The 23,632-nt window shown below is 43.7% G+C and overlaps 2 protein-coding genes across 3 annotated transcripts in view; one reads left to right on the top strand and one right to left on the bottom strand.

Annotated features, from left to right (window-relative positions):
• The window catches only part of cenpp (centromere protein P), a 333,753-nt gene that overhangs the window by 112,864 nt on the left and 197,257 nt on the right, over positions 1–23,632 (bottom strand). The gene's annotated exons all lie outside the window — the stretch shown is intronic.
• aspn (asporin (LRR class 1)) overlaps positions 1–23,632 on the top strand; it is a 43,887-nt gene that overhangs the window by 9,346 nt on the left and 10,909 nt on the right. Inside the window, exons 2-4 of the mRNA XM_086001812.1 lie at positions 2,917–3,178; positions 12,712–12,824; positions 17,318–17,531. Coding sequence (XP_085857938.1) covers positions 2,917–3,178; positions 12,712–12,824; positions 17,318–17,531 — 589 coding nt within the window. The remainder of the gene's footprint in view (positions 1–2,916; positions 3,179–12,711; positions 12,825–17,317; positions 17,532–23,632) is intronic.

The raw sequence follows: 23,632 nt of genomic DNA, 5'->3' as shown, positions 1-23,632 counted from the left end.
CTGCCATCTACTCCAAAGGAAAATGGCATCAGACTACAGACTGCTGCCAGGTGCCAGTGCAGCTCTCTTAGTTGTTATCCATCAAAAATTGCATGCCTGGCAGACATCCAGCAGTTCCTTAAAAGGAAGGAGGGGTACTCTCTCCTTCCTTAAAGGAAACGCTTCCTAAAAGAGAGGAAAGTACTTTCAATGTAAAACTGGTAGGAGGAATATTTATTTTTTTCACCTGTAGCCCCTGCAGACCTTCCAAGATGCTCTGACAGGTGGAAAATAGCTATTCTGCCTGTTAGTACCAGGTTCCTCAGTAAACAGCTCCACAGAAGTGCAAAGATTCTAGTGTTCCAAGTCAGTCATTGTTCATGGTATGCCCTTACACTGATTCCATCCAGGAGTAAAACTGTGGTGTAGATGGTGTTTCCACTGCACTTCTGAAAAACCTCTGGAGCAAAAGTAGCTCTGAGGAATTGCCCGAACTATGTTTATTTAGGTCAAGTAAAGAAAGCTTTTATTAGTACAGAACATATTCAGTAATCACAGGGTTAATGGTAGTGCAAACATTAAAAGGCAAACAAAAGAGACAGTATGGCAAACACATTTAGCAAATGCATCTCAAAGCCTGAATCACAGAATGACTGCACAACCAAACATGATCTCATTCAGTACTTGTGAAAGAGCATCATTAGTATACTCAAAAGCAAAACACTGTAGAGGCTGGAAATCGTGAAACAAAACTGAAAATGCAGGTCAGTCAGCATCTATGAAAAGAACAGAGAAATTGATGTTTCAGGTGCGACCCTTCATCAAAACTAGAAGCTATTACAGACGCACAGCATTTAAAAAGGAAAAGAGGGAACGCATGCACAAAGTGCTTAAGTGGAAAACAGGAGATAGCTAAATGGCAGAAGTGATATTAGCATGAGACAATGAGAGCATTAAATACATTTATGAGATACAAAGAATGGGTGAATCGCTGAGGAGATGGAGATTACAGCAGGTAGAAATTGAAGCACGAAAACATAGCAAAGCAGAAGAGGCTCCAGTGGCCCAGGAACCTGGGAGAAGAAAATATTGTGTCATCAAGGATCCAGACAATCCCGACTGCACGGTGTACTGACGTAGTGTTCCCACTCATTCTTTCCTGCCCCACCCCGAAATATGTTGACACAACCATACCATATTGCCAGCACTTCCTGCCAAAGAGAAAATGGGTGCTAGAATTAAGGTCTGAAGTTAATTAAGTCAATATTAAGGCCAGAGGGCTGCAAAGTGCCTAATACAGAGATAAAGAGACAGCCCTGATAATTGTATCGAGCAACACTGGAACAGTGTAGACAACCAAAGAGGTAGAGGTCAAAGTGGGAATGGGATGGGGAATTGAAGTGGCAAGTGACAGGGAGCTTGGGGCCGCACTTGAGGACAGAATGGAGGTGTTCGTTAAAGCAGCTACCCAATCTGCATTTAACCTCTACAATGTGAGCAGCAAATACAGTACACTAGGTTGGGACAAAGTACATGTAAATTGTTGTCTCATCCAGAAGGCCTGTTTGGGGCACTGGATAGTTGTCTGAGAGGTGAATGGGCAGGTGTTGCATCTCCTGCACTAGCATGAAAAAGTGACAGGGAAGGAGTGCGGATGGTAGAAGAATGAACCAGGGTGTCACGGAGGGAACAATCTCTACTGAAGGCAGAGAAGGGATGGGAGGGGAAGATGTGTTTGGTGGTGGGATCATGTTGGCGCCAGCAGAAATGACAGAATATGATCTGTCGAATACAGAGGCTGGTGGGTTGGAAGGTGAGGACAAAGGCGATCCTAAACGGTTGGGGGGGATGGGTGAGAGCAGAAGCAAGGGAAATGGACAGATCCAGTTGAGGGCCATGTCTATAAAGGTGGAAGGGAATCCATGACTGAAGAAAACGTTGAAAAAATACAATTAAAATAGCAAATGAAACATTAGTGGGGTTGCGCAATGAGCAAAAAGGTTTACTCCTGCAAAAAGTCAGGCATATAGGGTAGCAGATAATGTGCCGGATATTCCGATCCCTATGGGTGGGTACACATTTCCGATCTGTCAAGAAAGCTCTTGACAGATCCTCCGGCTGTCTGGGAGAAGGGCCTCTGCGGGCGGATAGTTCCGCGTTTTGGAAACCCTCCGCCTGCAGAAAACACTTACAATTCTTGCGCCCGGTAAAAGCAGGCGTAAGGCCTGCTTTTACCAGGATAAGAGTTGGAAAAAAAAATTTCCACTGATTTACCATTTAAAAATACTTTAAAGAAAGGTAGTTTATTTTTAGCCCCGTAATTATTTTTTTCCAAAACTTTAAATTTTTGTTTAAAATATTAAATTTAATGTAATTTCAAGTCATTTTAAAAATGTGATGTTTTTATTTTAATTTATTTGAAGTTTTACTATGTTTTGGGGGTGATCTCCATTCATATATTTGACAGGTCTTCCTGTCAAATGTATGAAGGGAGATTCCCTTCTCTGATTGGTTTCCCATGGCCCACGTGATCCCAGGGACACTGCGAACTACCTGCGCCCCTGGGATATGTGGGCCCTGCACACTGACAGTTTGGAGAGGCCCAGCAGCAGAACTGTGCGCCTCCTGGGAGCCCTCAGGTAAGGGCGCAGATTTTTCCAGATTGCAGCCCTCCTCCCGCGGGAGGCCTGCGATCGGAATATCTGGGCCAATGGATGTTCCACAGTAGCAGTCTGCATTTTAAGTTGCTTCATTTTGTATTTGTATCTGGTGCACTGATATGAGAAACGCTCTTTGAATCAGATTTAAATATTCAAACTTGGAGATGTATTCAAAATTATTTGATAATAGTTACAATGTAATAACAAACCATGCTTTAATATGAGCGACATTCTAACCTGGCTTTATTATTTGTGTCTTCATTTTCTTGAACTAAAGTCCTGTCATCTAGGATTCAATATGAAAACATTTGTGTTCCTGTCCATTGTGGCTCTGTGTTCTGCTAAACCATTGCTTCAGAATGAATTTCTTCACTTCCTGGCAGAGCAGGATATTATGCTACAGGATCCTCCCCAGAACACATCTGACATCATCCAACCACAACAAAAATCAACCCTGGCACCCACCCCAGATAACCTATTTTTCACATGTCCTTCAAAATGTGTATGCCAAGTACAGGTAGTCCAATGCTCTGATGCTGGTAAGGACAAGTTAATTTACAATTTATCCCATTACTTGTTGGCATTTCCATCAATTTGTTAAACTTGTGTCGATTAGTTTCAATTAAAATTGGATGATTGCTTTGATTGTAAGGAGAAGGTTCAGTGTTTTTTTTTATTTAACCCCCAATTTTCTAAAATGTTCTCCTCTCTTGAATACTCTGACTCACGCTGGGGTAAAGTTCATAGATACCAGGCGCTCTCCAGTGGCTCTTCCAAGGTACAATTCTTCACATGTAAAACTAAATATTTAACTGTGGCGGAGAAAGCATCACAGTTGAGGCTGATTCAACCAACACCCACATCATTGTAAATTGTAGAGCCCCACCAACTTGACAACTCTCTTTGGCCTCCTCAAATTACAGAACTCTCAGCAATCATCCATTCATACAAAAACACTGATGATCTACCAACCCTTGCTGAAGATTCGGATACTAAGACTAGAATGCATGTACAGATAATATACCCCTTTCATCTTGAACTGAAATCATTTTTATGGCAATGAAATTACAGGCAAGTTTTTTTTTAAGATGCACTACCTGAAAGATAGCATTCAGTCTGCATTTCGAGCAGGGGTGTCAAACACATTCTATGTGCTGGGCTTAATCCAATATCCTGGCACATTCAGAAAAAGTTATTAAAAGAGAAATAGATAAAAAAAAACATATTGGTACTTACTTACATATTAGATATTTCCTATGCTTGATTGGCACCCCATCCACCACCCTAAACATTCACTCCCTCCACCACTGGCGTACCGTGGCTGCTGTGTGTACCAGCTGCAAGATGCACTGCAGCAACTCGCCAAGGCTTCTTCGGCAGCACCTCCCAAACCTGCGATCTCTTCCACCTAGAAGAACAAGGGCAGCAGGTGCATAGAAACAGCACCACCTCCAAGTTCCCCTCCAAGTTGCACACCATCCTGACTTGGAAATATATCCCCGGCCTTTATCGTCACTGGGTCAAAATAGTGGAATTCCCTACCTAACAGCACTGTGGGAGTACCTTCACCACACAGACTGCAGCGGTTCAAGAAGGCAGCTCACCACCACGTTCTCGAGGGCAATCAAGGATGAACAATAAATGCTGGCCTTGCCAGTGACACCCACATCCCATGAATTAATAAAAAAAACATTGCAACAGTGACTACATTTCAAAGTACTTCATTGCCTGTGAAGTGCTCTGGGATGCCATGAGGTCATGAAAGGTGCTATATATAAAATCCAAGTTCTATTTACTGCAACTGCTTCTCCCCAATACCTGGCACCTCCACGTGGTATCAAGAAACGGCTGAGCGCACTGGATACAGAAAAGGCTATGGGCCCCGACAATATCCCGGCTATCTTGCTGAAGACTTGCGCTCCAGAACTAGCCGTGCCTCTAGCCAAACTGTTCCAGTGCAGCTACAACACTAGCATCTACCCGACAATGTGGAAAATTGCCCAGGTATGTCCTGTCCACAAAAAGCAGGACAAATCAAATCTGACCAATTACCATCCCATCAGTCTACTCTCAATCATCAGCAAAGCGATGGAAGGTGTCATCGACAGTGCTATCAAGCGGCACTTACTCACCAATAACCTGCTCACCGATGCTCAGTTTGGGTTCCGCCAGGACCACTTGGTTCCAGACCTCATTACAGCCTTGGTCCAAACATGGACAAAAGAGCTGAATTCCAGAGGTGAGGTGACAGTGACTGCCCTTGACATCAAGGCAGCATTTGACCGAGTGTGGCATCAAGGAGCCCGAGTAAATTTGAAGTCAATGGGAATCAGGAGGAAAACTCTCCACTGGCTGGAGTCATACCTAGCACAAAGAAAGATGGTTGTGGTTGTTGGAGGCCAATCATTTCATCCCCAGGACATCGCTATAGGAGTTCCTCAGGGCAGTGTCCTGGGCCCAACCATCTTTAGCTGCTTTATCAATGACCTTCCCTCCATCATAAGGTCAGATGTGAGGATGTTTGCTGATGACTGCACAGTATTCAGTTCCATTCACAACTCCTCAGATAATGAAGCAGTGCATGCTCGCATGCAACAAGACCTGGACAACATTCAGGCTTGGACTGATAAATGTCAATTAACGTTCGCGCCGCACAAGTGGCATGCAATGACTATCTCCAACAAGAGAGAATCTAACATTCAACAGCATTACCATCGCCGAATCCCCCACCATCAACATCCTGGGGGTCACCATTGACCAGAAACTTAACTGGACCAGCCACATAAATACTGTGACAACAAGAGCAGGTCAGAGGCTGGGTATTCTGCAGCGAGTGACTCACCTCCTGACTCCCCAAAGCCTTTCCACCATCTACAAGTCAGAAGTCAGGAGTGTGATGGAATACTCTCCACTTGCCTGGATGAGTGCAGCTCCAACAACACTCAAGAAGCTCGACACCATCCAGGACAAAGCAGCCCACTTGATTGGCACCCCATCCACCACCTTAAACATTCACTCGCTCCACCACTGGTGTACCGTGGCTGCAGTGTGTACCATCTACAAGATGCACTGCAGCAACTCACCAAGGCTTCTTTGACAGCACCTCCCAAACCCACGACCTCTACCACCTAGAAGGGCAAGGGCAGCAGGCACCTGGGAACACCATCACCTGCAAGTTTCCCTCCAAATTACACACCATCTTGACTTGGAAATATATCGCCGTTCCTTCGTCGCTGATTCAAAATCCTGGAAATCGCTCCCCAACAGCACTGTGGGGGTACCTTCACCACACAGACTGCAGCGGTTCAAGAAGGCAGCTCACCACCACCTTCTCAAGGGCATTTAGGGATGGGCAATAAATGCTGGCCTTGCCAGAAATGCCCACATCCTAGGAACAAATTTTTAAAAAACCTCTTGGCTTGAAACATTTGGAACAAATGACTGAGCTGTGGCTGTCTCGAGTACTGAATTCAGTTTTATGTACAATGTTGAGAATGTAGTTGAGACATTGATAGTCATGATAGCGAATACTTATTCACACACATACGTGGTCCCAAACATGGAAAGAATTCTTGATGCAAAGGACCACAGTTTGGGATAATTTGGTGCCAGGTACTGACAAAACTTGGTAATACATATATCAAGGAAAACTTGTCCTTCAACAGAGTGTCGCACTGCAGTTCGATAACTTCCATTAGGTGCTCCTCTGGTACATCAGGCATATTGATAGAAAATGGTGCGCTGAAGATTTCAAACACTCCTTCAGGGTTGCTGAAGTCAGAGAATCGTTCTTCAAATTCCCATCTCGATTCAGCAATTTTGCACATGTACTATCCTGTGACACATTCACATCGAGTCCCAACAGTGTCACATCGTGATTTTCAAGGTGGGAAAAGTACCAAGTTACTCTGGGAAAGTTGCTTCTCCTACAGCTGAAACTTGACCTCATAGGACCAAATATCGCCATAGTATCCTGTCACGACTTTGTTGCAGCCCTGTATTCTTACATTGAGTGAATTCAGATGCTCCATAATATCCACCATGAAAGCAAGGCCTTGAAGCAATTAACTGTCCTGTAATTTAGTAACATCTTTCCCTTCCTAATTTATGAACAGTTGGATCTCACTACACAATTTAAGAAAGTTTAAACACAGCCCCAGGGTGAAATTCACATTCTTCCAACAGCTGAATAAAATTGAAAGCTAGGCCTCGAGTCAAATTTACAGTTTTAATAACCACATCTGTAACATAAGAACATAAAATAAGAACATAAGAAATAGGAGCAGGAGTAGGCTATTTGGCCCTTGGAGCCTGCTCTGTCATTCAATAAGATCATGGCTGATCTTCTACCTCATCTCCACTTTCCTGAACTATCCCCATATCCCTTAATTCCCTTAATATTCAAAAATCTATCTATCTCTGTCTTGAATATACTCAACGACTGAGCCTCCACAGCCCTGTGGGGTAGAGAATTCCAAAGATTCACCACCCTCAGTGAAGAAATTTCTCCTCATCTCGGTCCTAAATGGGTGGCCCCTTATTCTGAGACTGTGACCCCTGGCTCTAGACTCCCCAGCCAGGGGAAACCTCCTTTCTGCATCTACCCTCTCAAGCCCTGTAAGAATTTTGTATGTTTCAATGAGATCACCTCTCATTCTTCTAAATTCTAGGGAATATAGGCCTAGTCTACTCAATCTGTCCTCATAAGACAATGCCCCCATCCCAGGAACCAGTCTGGTGATCCTTCGTTGTACTCCCTCTATGGCAAGTATATCCTTCCTTAGGTAAGGAGACCAAAACACAATACTCCAGGTGTGGTCTCACCTATATAATTGCAGTAAGATGTCTTTACTCTTATACTCAAATCCTCTTGTAATAAACCAACATACCACTTGCTTTCCGAATTGCTTGCTGTACCTGCATGTTAACTTTCAGTGATTCGTGTACAAGGACAGCCAGGTCCCTCTGAACACCAACATTTCTCAATCTCTCACCATTTAAAAAACTCTGCTTTTCTACTTTTCCTACCAAAGTGGATAACTTCACATTTCTCCACATTATATTCCATTTGCCATGTTCTTGCCCACTCACTTAGCCTGTCTATATCCCCTTGAAGCCTCCTTGCATCCTCCTCACAACTTACATTCCCACCTAGCTTTGTATCATCGGCAAATTTGGATATACAGGTACACTATCCCTTATCCGAAAGCCTTGGGACCAGCTGAGTTTCGGTTTTCGGAATTTTTCGGATTTCAGAAGGTATTATTATAAGACTGAGAAATTTGTATTTAATATAAATTTTAAAAGTTCAGGCTACCTCTTGCGACTGTTCCGTGTCTCATTCCCCTTCCTGCTTCTCTGGAAAGCTGGATATCGGCTGACTCCTACCAAGCTGGCCCGCAAATCAGGTCGGGGGGTCGGGTCGGGTGGGGGGGGGTGGAGAAAAGAATATCGGACGGGCCGCGGTTCAGGTTGGGGGGGGGGGGTCGGTCGGGTCGGGGGGTGGGGGGGGAGAAAAGAATATTGGACGGGCCGCGGTTCGGGTCGGGTCGGGGTGAGAAAAGAATATCGGACGGGCCGCTGCAGCTATCGGACGGGCCGCTGTATTGTTGGGTTCACTCTCCCGGTACCTCCTTCACACTGCCAGGCTCGGCCTGCAATCTCCTACCCAGGAGGGAACTCTGTGACCCTCTGCCCTGCTCAGCGTAAGTCGTGCGCCACTCTGGTCATGTCGTGCGCACGACTTACGCTGAACGAAAAAACTTTCGGTTTTTAGAGGTTTTCGGAAGTTCGGATAAAGGATAGTCTACCTGTATTACATTTGGTCCCCTCATCCAAATCATTGATATAGATTGTGAATAGCTGAGGCCCAAGCACTGATCCTTGCGGTACACCACTAGTTACAGCCTGCCAACCTGAAAATTACCCGTTTATTCCTACTCTCTGTTTTCTGACCATTAACCAATCCTCAATCCATGCTAGTATATTACCCCCAATCCCATGAGCCCTAATTTTGTTTAATAACGTCTTGTGTGGCACCTTATCGAATGCCTTCTGAAAATCCAAATACACCACATCCACTGGTTCCCCCTTATCTATTCTGCTAGTTACAACCTCAAAAAACTCGAACAGATTTGTCAAACCCGATTTCCCTTTCATAAATCCGTGTTGACTCTGCCCAATCCTATTATTATTTTCTAAGTGCCCTGTTACCACGTCCTTAATAATAGATTCTAGCATTTTCCCTACTGCTGAGGTCAGGCTAACTGGTCTGTAGTTCCCTGTTTTCTCTCTCCCTCCTTTCTTAACTAGTGGGATTACATTTGCTACCTTCCAATCTGCGGGAACCATTCTAGAATCTATGGAATTTTGGAAAATGGACAACCAATGCATTCACTATCTCTATAGTCAACTGTTTCAAAGCCCTTGGATGTAGGCCATTGGGTCCAGGGGATTTATCGGCTTTCAGTCCCATTAATTTCTCCAGTACTACCTTTTTTACTAACACTAATATTTTTCAGTTCCTCATTCTCAATAGACCCTTTGTTCTCCACTTTTTCCGGGAAGTTTTTTGCATCTTCTTCCGTGAAGACAGACACCAAGTATTTGTTTAATTTCTCTGCCATTTCCTTATTCCCCATTATAATTTCTCCTGTCTCAGCCTGTAAGGGACCCACATTTACTTTCGCTAATCTTTTCCTTTTTACATACCTGTAGAAGCTTTTACAGTCTGTTTTTATGTCTCTCGCTAGTTTACTCTCATTCTATTTTCCCTTTCTTTATCAATTTCTTGGTCCTCCTTTGCTGAATTCTAAAATCCTCCCAATCCTCAGGCTTACTACTCTTTTTGGCAGCATTATAAGCCTCTTCCTTTGATCTAATACTATCTCTAATTTCTCTTGTTAGCCACAGTTGGACCACTTTTCCTGTGGGGTTTTTGTGCCTTAAAGGAATGTATATTTGTTGTAAATTATGTATTAATTCTTTAAATGCTAGCCATTGCTCGTCCACTGTCATACCTTTTAATGTAGTTTCCCAATTTGCATTAGCCAACTCGCCCCTCATACCTACGTAGTTTGCTTTGTTTATATTTAAGACCCTAGTTTCGGATTTAACTAAGCCACTTTCAAACTCAATATAAAATTTTATCATGTTATGGTCACTCTTCCCTAAAGGCCCCTTTACTACAAGGTTATTTATTAACCCTTTCTCCTTGCACAATACTAGATCTAAAATAGCCTGTTCCCTAGTTGGTTCCTCAACATACTGATCTAGAAAACTATCTTGCACACATTCCATGAATTCGTCCTCCACATTATTACTGCAAATTTGGTTTGCCCAGTCTATATATAGATTAAAGTCCCCCATGATTACTGTATTATCCTTGTTACATGTGCCTCTAATTTCCTGATTTATACGCTGCCCTACATTACAACCACTGTTTGGGGGCCTATAAACAACTCCCACCAATGTTTTCTGCCCGTTGCTGTTTCTTAGCTCCACCCAAACTGATTCTACTTTTTGATTTTCAGAGCTAAGATCCTTTCTCTCTACTGTCTTTATCCCACCCTTTATTATCAGGGCTACACCTCCTCCTTTTCCATTTTGCCTATCCCTTCTAAAAGTTATGTATTCTGGAATATTTAGTTCCCAACTTTGGCCACTTTGCAACCACGTCTCCGTTATGGCTATTAGATAAAACCAATTAATTTCGATCTGCGCTATTAATTCATCTATTTTGTTGCAAATGCTTCGCACATTTAGATATAGTGCCTTTAGCTTTGACTTATTTCTCTTTTTCCCTGATGACACCTTAGTCACTGATGCCTTATTACCTTTGTTACTCTCTCTGTCCCTTCCTGACCCACTCTGCTTATTTTTACCCAAAACTCTGCTCTAGAGCCTTGACATTTCTCTCGCTGCTTTTAAATTTACACTTTCCTGAATCCTCCCACCACCCCCCCCCCCCCTTCATTAGTTTAAAGCCCTGTCTACTGCCCTAGTTATTCAGTTCACCAGGAACTGGTCCCAGCCCAGTTTAAGTGGAGCCGTCCCAACGGAACAGCTCACTCTTTCCCCAGTACTGGTGCCAGTGCCACGTGAACTGAAACCCCTTCCTCCCACACCACTCTTTGAGCCACGCATTTAAACCTCTAATCTGTTTGTCCCTACGCCAATTTGCACAGGGCTCAGGTAACTATCCAGAGATTATTACCTTTGAGGTTCTGCTTTTTAATTTGGATCCTAGCTCCTCAAACTCCCTCAGCAGAATCTCATTCCTAGTTCTACCTATGTCGTTGGTTCCTATGTGGACCACGACAACTGGATCCTCCCCCTCCCACTCCAAGTTCTTCTCCAGCCGTGAGGAGATGTCTTTAACCCTGGCGGCAGGCAATACAACCTTCAGAACTCTCGGTCGTGGCTGCAGAGAACAGTATCTATTCTATTCATAGAATCATAGAATTGTTACAGCATGGAAGGCGGCCATTCAGCCCATGCTGGGTGACTGTTAATTTTGTCCCCGATTACTGTTTCTAAAATCTTCCCCACTACCGAGGTCAAACTGACTGGCCTGTAGTTGCTGGGTTTATCTTTACACCCTTTTCTGAACAATGATGTAACATTTGCAATTCTCCAGTCCTCTGGCACCACCCCCGAATCTAAGGAGGATTGGAATATTATGGCCAGTACATTTTCAAATTTTACTACACAGAGCTCCTTGATGTAAAATGCCATGACAACTACCAAACAACTGGTTTGGGTTGATATTTTGCAATTTGGCTTTCAATTTTGCCACAATGCCAGCTTTCTTGCCAACCATTCCGGGTGCCCCATCTGTGGTCAGACTCACAGCTCCTATCCAGTCCGCATCCAATTTGTCCAGGGCTCCCACCAAACTGTCAAAGAGGTCATTTGCTGTTGTGCCTCTCAATTCCATAAGCTCGTCTGTTATGCACATATTCTCATCAACTCCATGAATGAACACTGCTAGCTGAGCCACAGCAGTTACTAACAATGCTTTCATCAACTGCAATTGAGAAAGCAGCAAAGGACTTTGCTTTGTCCTGGAGTTGACTGTTCAAATTCTCAGCTAAATCACTGATTCTCTCAGTGATTGTGTTTCTTGAAAGGTTGGTATTTGCAATAGCTTGCTGCTTATCTGGACAGACTGGCCTGGATATTAACAGGGACGGCTTACGTAGGCGGGGAGTGGGGCGGAGTTTCCTACGGAAAGCCTGGAAGTCCAGGTTTCCCCGCATGCTGTCTTAACTCCACAGCGTGCGTCTTCTGTCACTGACCGGTTCCCTGCCCGGAAGTCAACCTGATTGACAGGCTTGGCTTCCAGTAAAAGGAAATGGATTCCAATGATGGGGGAGAAAGAAGCAGGTCAGAATGAAACCTTGTATGTAACAAAGTGGAGAAAGAATACCTGATCAAAACAGTACCACTACAGTGTAAATTTCTTAATGTAACAGTATTCTTTAGTGACCCTTCCCTATCATGGGACAATGGCAGTATATTACTTGTAGGCTATGAACTGTCTAAGCAAAAATGAAACCTTGGCAGAACATTTACTTATGAACTCAATGTTATTGATGATCGATGGTGTCAGAAATTGAAGTTTCAGAATACACACATTTATTAATTTATTTTATGTAGAGCAATCTTGCGATTAAAATTATTGTGGTTAGATATATTAAAATGTTATATACGTGAGGCTCAGGTATAATGTTGATTCTTATCTTCGGAGCAAGAACCTAATATACACGAAAGGTCTAGCACAAAAAGTTATAAGAACTTATGTTGAGCATGCCCCACACTCACTTAAATGTTTTGTTAAAGTAACATCTAAATTCAGCTCAGTGAGTACGAGTATACTAGACTAAATGTTGTCCAATGTATTACCAAGTGTAAGTTAAAAAGCAAGATTGAGCTCTTGATAACCCAGGTCAAATGTGTTCCTAAAATAACTTGTGGTTTTTTATCTCAAATTGATGTTGTTTGAACATTATTTTGCAGCTGTTTATTGCTGCACAAATAGCTAACTTTTTTTTTCCATTTAATGAGCTAGGTTTGAAGTCAGTGCCAGCAAAAATCCCCAAAGATACAGTAATGCTTGATCTGCAAAACAACAAAATTACAGAAATAAAAGAAAGTGACTTAAAGAACATGCGTTCGCTGTATGTAAGTCAATGTTTTTCAATTTTTTTCAGATGTGGTATTATAGTAATACACATACATTTATTATGTTGTACTGTTTATTCAACAGGGTAATGTCGAATCTACAAACGAAATGGAGTATTTTTTTTTTTATTACTCGCCCTGTTGATATTAGTTTAGTTAATGTAGTCTTCCTCATTCTTTGAAGACATAGGGGGTCATTTTAACCCACAAGAACGGGGTGGGTGAGAAGTTAAAATTTAAAAAATTTCAAACCTGACTCCAACCTGCCCACTTTTAACGGAGGTGGGCCGGGTGTGGGCATACAATCCGCTCTCATGAGACAGGTCGGTCTGTAACAGCTTTTAAGAAAGATGAGTGTTTTCATTTTTACAAGCTTTTTATTTTTAACCCATTTTGTCCCGGGAAACCCAGCAGGTAAAAGGAGGCAGGAAGGGCTGGACCCATAAGGTAAGTCCCTTTACAGAACTGCTTGTGGGCCAGGAGGAGCAGGACTGTTTCCCCCGGCGCAACAAGCTTACCAGCTCCACGATTGCTAACTCCCCCCAATCTCCCTCCACCTCCACGTTCTCCCACCTGACTACTGTCTGCCAACCCCGGCCACCACCTGCCTCCCAACCACCATCTGCCCCCCCGCGATCTCGCCCTCTGGCCCCCCCCCCCACCGACCACGATCTTTCCCTGCCTCCCCACCTGCTCTCTGCTCTTCAGCTGCGGCCTGACAATCAGGCAATAAACCTACAGAAAAAAGTTAAAAGACATCTTCTGGGTTTCCCATCCAGAAGTCCTCCCCCTGTCCCCTGACCCCGCTCCGAACACACCTCCCCGCAAATATTGGGGCCATCATGATCACTTAAAATTAAGATTGGTCGTCATTCATTGGGGAAGGAAAAAGCATCACAGACATTGGCCTAGAATTTCGGCCACACAGCACCCATCTCGTGGATGCTAAATGGCCTCTTAAGCCCCAATATGGTGGGCAGGAAGCACATGCTCATTACAAGCAGGAAGTAATTAATATTGTAGAAAGACTATATTTCAAACTATAATTAAAAAGCAGCATTTAATATCGTTCATCTCTGCTCCTGCCTCAGCCCATCGGCTGCTGAAACCCTCATCCATGCCTTTGTTACCTCCAGACTCGACTATTCCAATGCTCTCTTGGCCGCCCTCCCACCTTCTATCCTTCTTAAGATTCAGCACATCCAAAACTCTGCTGCTCGGATCCCAACTCGCACCAAGTCCCGTTCACTCATCAACCCTGTGCTCGCTGACCTAGTGGCTCCCGGTCCAGCAACACCTCAAATATAAATTTCTCATCTTTGTTTTCAAATGCCTCCATGGCCTTGCCCCTCCCAATCTCTAACCTCCTCCATCCCTACAAATCTCTGAGGTCTCTGCGCTCCTCCAATTCTGGCCTCTTGCGCATCCCAAATTTCCACTGCCCCACCATTGGCAGCCATGCTTTCAGCTGCCTAGGCCCTTAGTTCTGGAATTCCCTCCCTAAACCTCTCTGCCTCGCTACCTCTCGCTCCTCTTAAGATGCTCCTTAAAACCTACCTCTTTGACCAAGCTTTTGGTCATCTGTCCGAATATCTCTATCTGGCTTGGTGTCAAATTTGATTTGATAACGCTCCTGTAAAGTGTCATGGGACGTTTTACTACATTAAAGGTGCTATATAAATGCAAGCGTTGTTGTTAAAGCAACGCAAGACATTTGTCCCTCTGTTCAGTTTTAACTATTTAAAAAAATAATGCATAGTTATTCCCTCCCATTAACACAGGAAGTAAAATTATAATTCTCTGAAGAGTTGCAATTGTGCACAATTAGGATACTTGAAGTATTTCTCACCATATAAATATATGTATCTCAGGGCTCAAACTGGCAGATATCCCCTTACTAGGGTTTTCTATAGGGACCCTATTATGTATTTCTCAACATCCTTCAAAAACTTCCAAAGACATTAAATTAGTAACCTTTTATAAGAGAGAGTACAATTAAAAACAATGCAATTCTAGTTTTCAAAAGTTAGACCTCTTGATTAGTCAGATTATCAACCATGAGACAGGAAAATCTTAAAATGTACCAGCAAGCAAAATATATATATTTTCCAATGCAATATACCCTTTTCTTTTGCAAGGCAGCTTAAAGCTGTTAAAGGCAACTTACAATGCAAGGCATTCATGTCCATCCATTTGGGGTGTTAAATTTTGTGGATTCAAAGGCAAAAATGTTTATGATTCATGATTGGGTCTTTGAAATCCAAAATGATTTGTTTGGCTTTTTCAACCACCATGACATGATAAATAAATATCCCAGAACCCAATGGAAAATCTGGTCTTGGCTTTGGGCCAGAGCTTCCATTATAACAGGAAATTGCTATGATTCTTAATTCCTAGATAGATAAGGTCCAAGAACCAGAGTTGGGCAAATCCAGTTATTTGCAATCAAATAACTTACACACTCTCTTATACTAAAGAGGAACAAACAAAAACGTGGCCCATCGCTCCAGTCCAATAAAATCAACTTGGAATCAAGCTATTTGCCACCTCTTGGGGTAAATCTAAGAAATATATATTCTCAACTAGTGACAACAGATCAACTAAAAGGCAACCAAACCAATGGAAGATATGGCTGCAATTGCCTTCTTAAGAGATCACACAACTAAAGAAATCCATTAATAGGAACTTCCGGGACAGTTTATATAATCCTTATTCCTTTCCTACGGTACAGGTACAGTATGATTATGTTCCCTATTCTCAGAAGCACTCTTTTTTTCCCCCCACCACTCTTCAGTTTTATTTTGGAAAGGGTTCTCTGACCTTTGGTGAACTCCTAGCAGTTATGCTGTGGTCCTTCTCCTGCTATGGCCACACACTTAAAATTGTGATGGTAAGGATGAGTACCAGCTTTCAGGGTGGCATCTTTCATCAGTCACTTGAGATTGATACTTCACTGGTCTTTGAACCACTTTAGAGAATTTGTCACCAAACCAAAAATTGTTGCAAAACTCTTGATTTACAAAAAATAGATTGTGCTGTGGATCTACTCCCACACTCATTTCAAATGACAGCTAGAGGAGCCTTTTTATTTCATCCATTAGGGCTTGATTCAAACCCTGGTGTTTGGCCAATGTGCTAATTCATTAGATTATTGAAACCTGCTGAATTGATACACTAAATCCACTCTTGCTTGAAGGTTGCTCAATTTCAATTTCAATTTCAATTTTATTGGTCACATAACTAAATACAAGAAGTGAAATCTAGTCAGTGAAATGCTTTTTTCTTGACGAGCCGAGAGCACCAAGCAGCAAGAACACATAGCTGCCTGGTACGCACGGAGCTCGCAAGGACGGCAGCCATCTTCATCGGCGCCATCACAAAAAAACACATACCGACATATACACGCATGCATACTTTAAATATAAATAAAGCAGACATAAATTAAATAAAAGACATAAAAAGACAGCACATAAAATGAACAAGCAATAATGTAAAAAAAAGTAATTTCTACAGTAATTACATTGATATTTCTACCCAGGCTTCTAGAATAATCTCTGGTTACAGGGTGGCCGCACTGGGAGAGCATCATGAGGAACTCACAACTTATAATTAAATAAATTGAATTAATTAATTAATTAATTAATAAAATAAAATAAATAAATAAAGTGCCCCCTCAGTCTTTCTCGATGTTTCCATCTTGGTCTCTCTCGATGTTTCCCCTCTCTCTCTCTCTCGATGTTTCCTCTGTCTTTCTCGATGTTTCCCCTCGGTTTCTTCCACACACCTGGCCTGCACATTACCCTGGCTGTCCAACTTGGCGTCCTGGTAACCAGGTTCCGCTCCAGCTCTCATCCTTCAAACTGTCTCTCCAGCTCTCGACCTTCAAACTGTCCTCTCTCCAGCTCTCGACCTTCAAACTGTCACTCCAGCTCTCATCCTTCAAACTGTCTCTCCAGCTCGCAACCTTCAAACTGTCCTCTCTCCAGCTCTCGACCTTCAAACTGTCACTCCAGCTCTCATCCTTCAAACTGTCACTCCAGCTCTCGACCTTCAAACTGTCACTCCACTGTCAGGACAGTGCTATTTCTGTTAGAATATTTTCAAGTAGTTACTTACCAATATTACATCGAATTACATAGAACTGACAGCACAGAAACAGGCCACACGAGCCTCCTCCCACGCCTCTTCATCTAACCCCATCAGCATATCCTTCTATTCCTTTCTCCCTCATGTGTTTATCTAGCTTCCCCTTAAATGCAACTATGCGATTCAGCTCAACGACGACTCTGTCCTTGAAAACCACCACCCCATCTCCAACCTCCCTTTCCTCTCCAAAGTCCTTGAATACGATGTTGCATTCCAAATCCGTGCTCATCTTTCCCGCAACTCCATGTTTGAAACCCTCCAATCAGTTTTCTGCCCCTGCCACAGCACTTAAATGACCGTTTCATCATTTTGTGATGAAAAACCACGAATCTGTTTTCTCCACCTAGGCACTTTTCCTGATCAACAATCAGATAACCAAAATCCATCCAAAGGCATTTCGAGCGATTAAACATTTGAAATTGCTTTACCTTTCATGGAACTTGCTCCCGGAGATTCCCACTAATTTACCTACATCCCTTTTGGAACTAAGAATTGATGATAACAAGATTAAGAAAATACAAAAGGAAGCTTTTAAGGGAATGAAGTTTTTACATGTTTTAGGTAAGCCTTTGTATATTTTATATATATTTATTTCATTTTAATTTATTCTGTACACAGTTAAATGAACGACTCTTACAAAACTAATTCTTGCTTATTTAAATTTGTTTTGCCGACAATTAAATACATCAATACCAGCTTTTGTTCAAGGGTATTTTGCTGTTAGGATGTACATTTAGAGATCACAGCTTTTCAAATGGGGTCTGTAAACCCTATTAGATCTGTGAGGGAATCTCATGCAGTTCTGAGGTCATCAGATTTCTGTCCATCTGGGCATATTGTGCCCTGAACGCACACTGGGCTAGATTCACCATCCATTCATAGTCAATGGTCAGAAAATCGAGACCAATATTTTAAGAATTATGTACACTATATTTTTTCTGTCCTTGTTGGTTTGTTAGCATATTACTTCTACTATTTTATAACAATAAATAGTATTTGCAATAAGAGCACTCTTTTCCTTTGAGCAGCTGATGCTATCTTTGGAGATTAAAGCAGGGTGGATGTAGAGAGGATGGTTCCTCTTGTGGGAGAATCTAGAACTAGGGGTCACTGTTTAAAAATAAGGGGTCGCCCATTTAAGACAGAGATGAGGAGAAATGTTTTCTCAGAGGGTCATGAGTCTTTGGAACTCTCTTCCCCAGTAGGCGGTAGAAGCAGAGTCTTTGAATATTTTTAAGGCAGAGGTAGATAGTTTCTTGATAAGCAAGGGGGTAAAAGGTTATCGGGGGTAGGCGGGCATGTGGAGTAATCAGATCAGCCATGATCTTATTGAATGGCGGAGCAGGCTCGAGGTGCCGAGTGGCCTACTCCAGCTCCTAATTCGTATGTTCCTATGTTCCTGGGAATGTGTCAATATTTGCAAAATGTCTCTCACAAGACCCAACCCAAGAAAGATATATACAACACTAATGCATAGTTTTTTTAAAGGGCTATGTGTCTGTCTACACAGGCTTTATTTAATCCATAAAAACAAAGGAGTAAAGAAAGATGGTTCAAACCATTTACCTCACTCTGTAATATAAGCACAGGAACCACAAAGACCATCTATGATTCTCTTCTGCTTGGTGTTTATGCTTATGTTTTTTACTCCATGTTAAATCAGAAATTTAGCATTTCTGGGGTACTGATGCCACAGTGGATTAAGCACCTGTGGGACCTGAGTCTGAATCTGGCCTTGCTGTTAGAACAAAAGTCTCCTCTATCTGTTGGTGCAAAGGTTCAATGTGAAATGGGTGTAGGCTATATCCACAGCACAACACTATCCATAATTCAAAACAAATACACAATGTACTGTATCCAAATTTGCTGATGATACAAAGATAGGAGGGAAAGCAAGTTGTGAGGGGGACACAAAGGCCGCAATCTTACCTCTGGAGACGTGCTGGAGGCGGAACTTCTGGTTTCCAGGTTTCAGACCCGCCTTCAGCGACTCCGACGAACCCACGCTATTTTCCCTTGATTGGCCTTGTACCAGCCAATTAAGGGAAAGCCGGTGACAGATGACGTCAGCGTATGAAGTTTCATCTGTTGAAAATTTTTTGACAGATGAACTGTCAGCGTTTGACAGCTTTGAGAAGCTGTCAAACACTGACAACCTCTGTTCTAAGGTGAGCCCCTGCATACAGGCTCACCAAGACCTCTCTCCTCAGCAGAAAGCAGATGGCTGCTGCATCTGTCATCTCTGCCGTTGAGATGAGGTTGAAGCCTGCAGAAAGAAGCAAAGGTAAGGAAACTTTTTCCAACACTTTACACTCACCTCTCATACTTACCTGTCCACACTTGCACCCATCACTCACCTCTACAGCTGACATTTCGACCCCTCTCACCCCCTGCAGACCCACTGCTCGCCTCGCTGACCCTGGCGAGGTTCGCAGCCATCGGGAAGCCCACAATTGCAGGCGTAAAATGGGGAAAAGCCTCAAAAGTTAATTGGTTCTAATCCCCTTCCCGCCTCGAGGAGACGGGTCCTTGCGTGAGTCGGGGACCCGCCTCCCGGGAAGGTGGGTTGGGACCCGCTCCCAATTTTTCCCATTTTCCCAGCAGTACCGCCTCCAAACCTGCCTCCTCAGGGCTGGTAAAATCCAGCCCAAAGAGTCTGCAAAGGGATATAAATAGATTAAGTGAGTGGGCAAAAAATTTGGCAGATGGAGTATAATGTGGGAAAATGTGAGGTTATCCACTTTGGTAGGAAAAATAAAAAAGCAAATTATTATTTAAATGGAGAGAAACTACAAAATGCTGCGGTACAGAGGGATCTAGAGGTCCTCGTACATGAAACACAAAAAGTTAGCATGCAGGTACAGCAAGTAATTAGGAAGGCAAATGGAATGTTGGCCTTTATTGCAAGGGGGATGGAGTATAAAAGTAGGGAAGTCTTGCTACAACTGTACAGGGCGGTGGTGAGACTGCACCTGCAGTACTGCGTACAGTTTTGGTCTCCTTATTTAAGGAAGCCATGGTGTGGAGATGCCGGTGTTGGACTGGGGTGGACAAATGTAAGAAATCACACAACACCAGGTTATAGTCCAACAGCTTTATTTGAAATCACAAGCTTTCGGAGCGCTGCTCCTTCGTCAGGTGAAGTGGAGAGATGCATAAAAACACAGCTTATATAGTCAGAGAATAATGTCAGATGTTTACAGGTAATCTTCCTAACTGCCATTTATCACACCTCGGCAGAGAGATAATCACAGCAATCAAAGGTGTAAATGGTGTTCAAACAGGTCAGTCAGGAAAACATTACATCAAAGAACAATGAGGTGGGGTCACAAGGGGTCAAATGTTGCAGATGCTGGGGTCTGTATGAAAAACAAAAAAACAAGTTCTATCCCACCATCAAACTCACCATGGACTACTCCTCAGAATCGGTTTCATTCTTGGACACACGAATCTCCATCAAAGACGGACACCTCAGCACTTCACTCTACCGCAAGCCCATGGACAACCTCACGATGCTCCACTTCTCCAGCTTCCACCCTAACCACGTTAAAGAAGCCAGCCCCTATGGACAAGCCCTGCGAATACACAGGATCTGCTCAGATGAGGAGGAACGCGATGGACACCTACAGACGCCCTCGTAAGAATGGGATATGACGCTCGACTCGTCGATCGACAGTTCCGACGGGCCACATCAAAAAATTGCATAGACCTCCTCAGAAGACAAACACGGGGCACAACCAAGAGTACCCTTCGTCGTCCAGTACTTCCCCGGAGCGGAGAAACTACGCCATGTTCTTCGCAGCCTTCAACATGTCATCGATGACGACGAACACCTCGCAAAGGCCATCCCCACGCCTCCACTACTCGCCTTCAAACAGCCGCCTAACCTCAAACAGACCATCGTTCGCAGCAAATTACCCAGCTTTCAGGAGAACAGCGACCACGACACCACACGACCCTGCCACGGCAACCTCTGCAAGACATGCCAGATCATCAACACAGATACCATCATCACACGTGAGGACACCACCCACCAGGTACATGGTACATACTCATGTGACTCGGCCAACATTGTCTACCTCATACGTTGCAGGAAAGGATGCCCCGGAGCATGGTACATCGGCGAGACCATGCAGACACTGCGACAATGGATGAACGGACACCGCGCAACAATCGCCAGGCAGGTGTGTTCCCTCCCAGTCGGGGAACACTTCAGCAGTCAAGGACATTCAGCCTCCGATCTTCGGGTAAGCATTCTCCAAGGCGGCCTTCGAGACACACGACAACGCAAAATCGTCGAGCAGAAACTGATAGCCAAGTTCCACACCCATGAGGACGGCCTCAACCGGGATCTTGGGTTCATGTCACGCTACATGTAACCCCACCTGACGTAGGGTCATCCAGACTCGAGTCGTCGTTGGCTTGTTCTCTCCACACAGATGCGGCCGGACCTGCTGTGATTTCCAGCAAAAAAAAAAGTTTTTGTGTTTTTCATACAGACCCCAGCATCTGCAACATTTGACCCCTTGTGACCCCACCTCATTGTTCTTTGATGTAATGTTTTCCTGACTGACCTGTTTGGACACCACGCTCCGAAAGCTTGTGATTTCAAATAAAGCTGTTGGACTATAACCTGGTGTTGTGTGATTTCTTATATTTAAGGAAGGATATACTTGCACTGGAGGCAGTTCAGAGAAGGTTCACGAGGTTAATTCCTGAGATGAAGGGGTTGTCTTATGAAGAACGGTTGAGCAGGTTGGGCCTATACTCATTGGAGTTCAGAAGAATTAGAGGTGGCTTGACCGGGTAGATGCAGGGAGGATGTTTCCCCTCGTGGGGGAATCTAGAACTAGGGGGCATAGTTTCAGGATAAGGGGTCGCCCATTTAAAACGGAGATGAGGAGAAATTTCTTCTCTCTGAGGGTCGTGAATCTTTGGAATTCTCTACCCCAGAGAGCTGTGGAGGCGGAGTCATTGAATATATTCACGGCAGCGATAGACATATATTTGAGCTACAGGGGAGTCAAGAGTTATGGGGAGCGGGCGGGAAAGTGGAGTTGAGGCCAAGATCAGATCAGCCATGATCTTATTGAATGGCAGGGCAGGCTCGCGGGGCCAAATGACCTACTCCTGCTCCTATTTCTTATGTTCTTATGTTCATTCAGGTTGGTCTGAAAAGTGGAAAAGTTCATGCTGGTGCTATAGAAAGCTACTCTACTGAGATTGGATTTAGAATGAATTATTGGGGCTAGAGTAGTAGCTGCTCAACTCTACATGTGAACAATACTATATCATGCTGATACTGGAAGCCAAAACTGAGAAGTGTTCCATAATGCCCCTTACTTTGAGCACCAAAAACATTTAAAAAAATAGAATTTAATAAACCTGGAACCTCTTGTTTTGAACATTTCAACCATGCTCATACTTCGGCGCCTTCCTTTAGCGGGTGCCTTGTTGATTGCATGATTTGCCGTCATAAAAATTACGGTGGCCCGGAACACAGCAGGTTGGAGCCGAGTGCTAGAGTTCACAAATTTTAACCTCTCCCATGCACCATTCTCATTGGGAGAGAGGGGTTAAAATCCTGGCCTTAGTGTTAGAGGCAGTCAATTTCATAAATTAATAAATCTGAGGTAGTGATTCCTTAATTTAAAGGAACTGTAACTTATAAACAGAAACTTAACTGGACCAGCCAATGTTCCCTCTAATTTTTTGTGTGAGCTGTCCCTTTAAATTGCCCATTCAAATTTTGCGCATGCGCGGTTTTTACAATGCAAAAACTGGTGAGCGGCCTGGGTGGGACTTCACAGACACTGCGCATCCATGCGGCCACACAGCTTCGAGGGAACATTGGCAGCCACATGAACACTGTGGCTACAAGAGCAGGTCAGAGGCTGGGTATTCTGTGGCGAGTGACTCACCTATAACTCCCCAAAGCCTTTTCACCATCTAAAAGCACAAGTCAGGTGTGATGGAATACTCTGCACTTGCCTGGATGAGTGCAACTCCAACACTCAAGAAGCTCGACACCGACCAAGAAAAAGCAGCCCGCTTGATTGGCACCCTGCTACCAACTTAAACCTCCACCACCAGCGCACTGCGGCAGTAGTATGTACCATCTACAAGATGCACTGAAGCAACTTGCCAAGGCTTCTTCGGCAGCACCTCCCAAACCCGCGACCTCTACCAACTAGAAGGACAAGGGCAGCAGACGCAAGTTCCCCTCCAAGCCACACATCATCCCGACTTGGAAATGTATTGCCGTTCCTTCATCGTCACTGGGTCAAAATCCTGGAGCTCCCTACCTCATAGCACTGTGGGAGTACCTTCACCATACGGACTGCAGCGGTTCTAGGCAGCGGCTCACCATCACCTTCTCAAGAGCAATTAGGGATGGGCAATAAATGCTGGCCCTTTACCAGCGACGACCACATCCCATGAATGAATAAAAAACAAACTGCCCTCCAGTTCGCGTCTTGGTGTAGCAAAAAAAAGCTTAATATCTATCGAGCACATTTTGCTTTTTACAAAAATATTTGTTTCACTTCCCCTTGCACTTTTGAGAGAACATTTTCCTACCTCTTAGCCTTGCTAAATCTGACCTTATGGTGTTTATTGACAAAAATGAGTCCAAAAAAAGGGAAAATATTGCATATCCATAT

The sequence above is a fragment of the Somniosus microcephalus genome, chromosome 11 (genome assembly GCF_052327205.1).
Source record: "Somniosus microcephalus isolate GS21.2 chromosome 11, FLI_Smic_1.0, whole genome shotgun sequence".
In the NCBI taxonomy this organism is placed as follows: Eukaryota; Metazoa; Chordata; class Chondrichthyes; order Squaliformes; family Somniosidae; genus Somniosus; species Somniosus microcephalus.
Note: the sequence above shows the minus strand (reverse complement) of the source record. Positions and strands in the feature narration are given on the sequence as shown.